Source organism: Populus nigra, chromosome 6 (genome assembly GCF_951802175.1).
Source record: "Populus nigra chromosome 6, ddPopNigr1.1, whole genome shotgun sequence".
NCBI lineage: Eukaryota > Viridiplantae > Streptophyta > Magnoliopsida > Malpighiales > Salicaceae > Populus > Populus nigra.
The window spans coordinates 11,755,228-11,758,891 of record NC_084857.1 but is presented as its reverse complement, the minus strand read 5'-3'; the positions used below and the strand labels follow the sequence as shown (position 1 = coordinate 11,758,891).

The 3,664-nt window shown below is 35.2% G+C and overlaps 1 protein-coding gene across 1 annotated transcript; it reads right to left on the bottom strand.

The window, feature by feature from the left end:
* Positions 1-274: 274 nt before the first annotated feature.
* Positions 275-2,984, bottom strand: LOC133696775 (heat stress transcription factor A-6b-like). Its single transcript, XM_062119051.1, has 2 exons — positions 1,960-2,984; positions 275-1,319 (listed from the first exon to the last, which is right to left on the bottom strand). The coding sequence occupies exons 1-2, from the start codon at positions 2,263-2,265 to the stop codon at positions 549-551; spliced, it is 1,077 nt and encodes a 358-aa protein (XP_061975035.1). The 5' UTR covers positions 2,266-2,984; the 3' UTR covers positions 275-548.
* Positions 2,985-3,664: the final 680 nt, after the last annotated feature.

Genomic DNA, 3,664 nt, shown 5'->3' with positions numbered 1-3,664 from the left:
CCCCCCCCCCCCAAAAAAAAACAACCACGTCATAACATTCAATGTTTCAATTTCGCACAACCAAAAGAAACAATCATAACCAGCTCAAGAAATAAATCTGAATCTTAAAAAGAGAAATGGTAATATCGAAGGAAGATGGATACTTTGAACATGCTTTTCCAAGCTTGTGCTTCTTAGCTACTATGCCAGATAAGATGCACGCTTACCGAGTGATATATAGCTACTAGCCACATATAAAAATTCAACCTGCCCTAGCTAGATAGACAAGTTTGGATTTTGACAATAATTATCAGTTAACATTCAATGAAACCGCAAAAAAAAAGTATCTTTAAAGATCCCATCAGTTTCAAAGAAAACATGCTCTTGCTTACTATCAGTCTCCTGTCAATACCAAATCAAACCCATCTGAAGATACCCAATTGGCTTTTGTCAGCCAGGATATCCGAATCAAACACACACTAATAAATCATAAAGTTCAGACAGTTAAGAAAGTCTCCTACTCCAGTACAGAAGCAACAAGGAAAAAGCAGCATCAAATCTCAAGCCCTCTACTTTGGACTATAACCCAAGTAACCAAGCTGCTCAACCAACACGTTTACATGTTCCTCATCTTCACCCTGTTCGCCAATATCCTCATTCAATAAATCTTCCCAGAAAGCCTCATCAAAGTCTTTACCTTTATTTTCATATTCTTCTCCTTTTTCAATACATTCTTCATCCAAGTTGATCAGTTGGTTTTCATTTAGTTCTTGCATGTTCATAGCCAGATTGACAAATTCTGGAACTTCAAACTCAGAAAAACCACCAAACTCCCGAGGTTCAATTTTAACAAATGTTCCTACTCCCTCACCATGGCCAAATTCTCCAACCTCAACATTACTACGCCCTTGATCAATCGGTCGCCTTTTCTTTTTGCTAATCTCCTCTTCAAGCTCTTTCATCATGTCCTTTTGTTGGACTAGTTGCTGCACAAAGGTGGGATTTTGCATTGCTCTAGCCAAGAAACTCATCATATGTTGCTGTTTATTCTCATTCCTTTTAATTCTTTGTTCCATAAGTTGAAGGCAAGCTCTAGTAGTCTGTTGTTGCTGTCCAAGCTTCACTAGTTCCACCATTAATACTTGTTTGTCTCGGCTTAATCGATCAACTTCCCCATCCAGTCTAAATGTTCCAACTTCAACACAAGCCTCTAGAGCTTGCTGAGAAGTCTGAGTTTGAGGAGCTTTTCTCCTCCTAACAGTCTTGAGAAGATGTTTTTGCCCTCTGAGAAATCCTTCATTAGCAAACTCCCATCTATCTGGATCAACCTTTCTAAACCCCTACATATATAATCCAAATTCCATCTTCTTGATCAATTCCAAAACAAAACTAGGTTAATAACCAAATGAATCATAACATAAATGATACTATATGAACTCTCAACAACAGTACTCGAGAGCTACAAGATGAACAATAATTTGTGTGCAATTATTAAGGGTTTAAAAAGGTTGAGTTTTTAATGAACTTCCTTTCATGAAATAGTCATAATTTTTTTTTAACAAACCAAATGTGGAAACACTGCACATGCTTAACAACCTAATAATAGCATACTGAGGGTGTCTACACACACACACGATCTCTGCAGCTTCTCTTTTCAAACTATATATTAAACAAGCAAAATATCCACATTAAGTAACCCATTAAACAAATTGAACAAAAGAGTATCAAATATATCTTTTTTTCTCAAAAGAATAGAAAATAAAAAAAATAAAGAATAAAAAAATAAAGCTACGAGATTCTAGCTTTAGCTGATTCTTGAATAAGCAAGCAGTCGCATCTAGAAAGAAAACCCACGTAAAATTACAGTAATACTAATCCAGAAAAACCAATACCCATCAATCCCTTGATTGTTTTCCTACTTTAAAATAAAGATAAGTTAAAGTTGATAAATCTGTAAGGTTATAAAGAAAGAGTACTTACATATGTGTTTAGCTGCCTAACAAAGCTTGAGAAATTGTTGTGCTTGAAGTATCTAGGGAGGAGACTAATGGAAAAGGCTTGGGGATCCCAAACAACAAAGCTGTTGTTACCTCTACTCCAAGAAATAATATGGTTTGTGCTTGAATCTTCTATTATATCATAAGTTTTAGTGAGAAATGGAGGAGGACCTGGGTCATGGAGTCCCTCCATTGGTTGTGGAATAGCTGTAGATGCCATGCCTGATGAGTATGTGCTTGAACTACCACCTGCATACTCCTCCTTGATCGCTCGGCCCCGACGATTCATGATAGGGAAAGTACTGGCCTAACTGAGATAGAAAGACAAGATTTGAGGTGGGTGAGCCTCTTCCTTTTTTTCTTTTTATGGAGTTTACCAGCGTGATTTCTTGTTAGGTAGATTTGTGTAGCCTAAATTGGTATGAAGGCCTAATCTTGAGAAGAATGCAGTTTGGGACAAGTAAACTAAGTTTGAAAAGCTATTGAAAATGGAAACTATATACACATCACTCCTGATGGCTCATGAAAGAAATGTTGATCTTGAATGAATCAGAAAACTGAACCTAAGCTACAAAAACAGAGGAAGAGGGCCTGATTAGGACTTAAAGGAAGCTTTGTGCTATGATTCTATGAATGATGACTGAAAAACAGAAAGGAGGCAGAAGTAGCTGGGGAATAAGAGACAGATGTAAAAATTTGGCTATGGGTCGGTTGGTTTTTAAACAGATGATGAGTGATGAGAGAATTTTGTTTCCTTGGCCTTTTTTTAAAAAAAAAAAAAAAACTGGGAGAGTACAATAGTCAGCAGGCTGAGTGGGCGACGAGATATTTTGCCCCCACATCACTTCTTTCTCCTTAGGGAAAGTCTCGTGCTCCACTTTAATTTTGTCAGAACCAAGAACAAAGAAGTTTTAGCCTTATTTGTAGAGTGGAAAAAATATTGATTTACGAAGAGAATTGGAAATTTAAAATTAATATTCTTGCAAGTTTTCATTAACAATAGAAGGTTCTGGAGTAATTCAAGAGAGTTTTTGTCCTTGTCCTTTTTTCTCGGTCTGGTTATGCAATTGGGACTCCATCGGAATGTTCTGGATTTTGCTGGGGAAGGAATAGAGATTTGATGGTGGTGCTTGAGAATGGAACGATGAAGGTTTTTTTTTTTTTTGCATTGTTATCTAATTATATTTTTAAATTATTTTAATGTATATTATTTTAATATTTTTTTTAAAAAAAACCCTTAAAAACAACCTATTTATAATCACAAGGATGCTCTGATTGGACAACAATGACATGTATTTTGAGGTTATATATATATATATATATGGATGAATAAAAGGAAAAATAAAAGAAAGAAAAGGGGACATTAGACCCACCTTATATGTCTTTTACAAGTACGTGTACCAATCTTTACATTAAAAAATTAAAAAATAATGTACCAACGAAACTGTTTAATTTAGAATTGACAGTGACCTTATGAGAAAAAGAAATTAAAGAAAAAGCCCACCGTGGCAGAACAATCATAGAGCTTCGCAGAATTGAAGCTGAAATATCTATGGGGTGGTGGGGATAAATATCTCGCAAGCCAATATTGTTGTCTAGCAGCGTTATGGAATTATTTTTTAAAAAAAAAATTATGTTTTTTTTTATTATTTTAATATGCTACTATATTTCTAAACTCTTCGAAGATT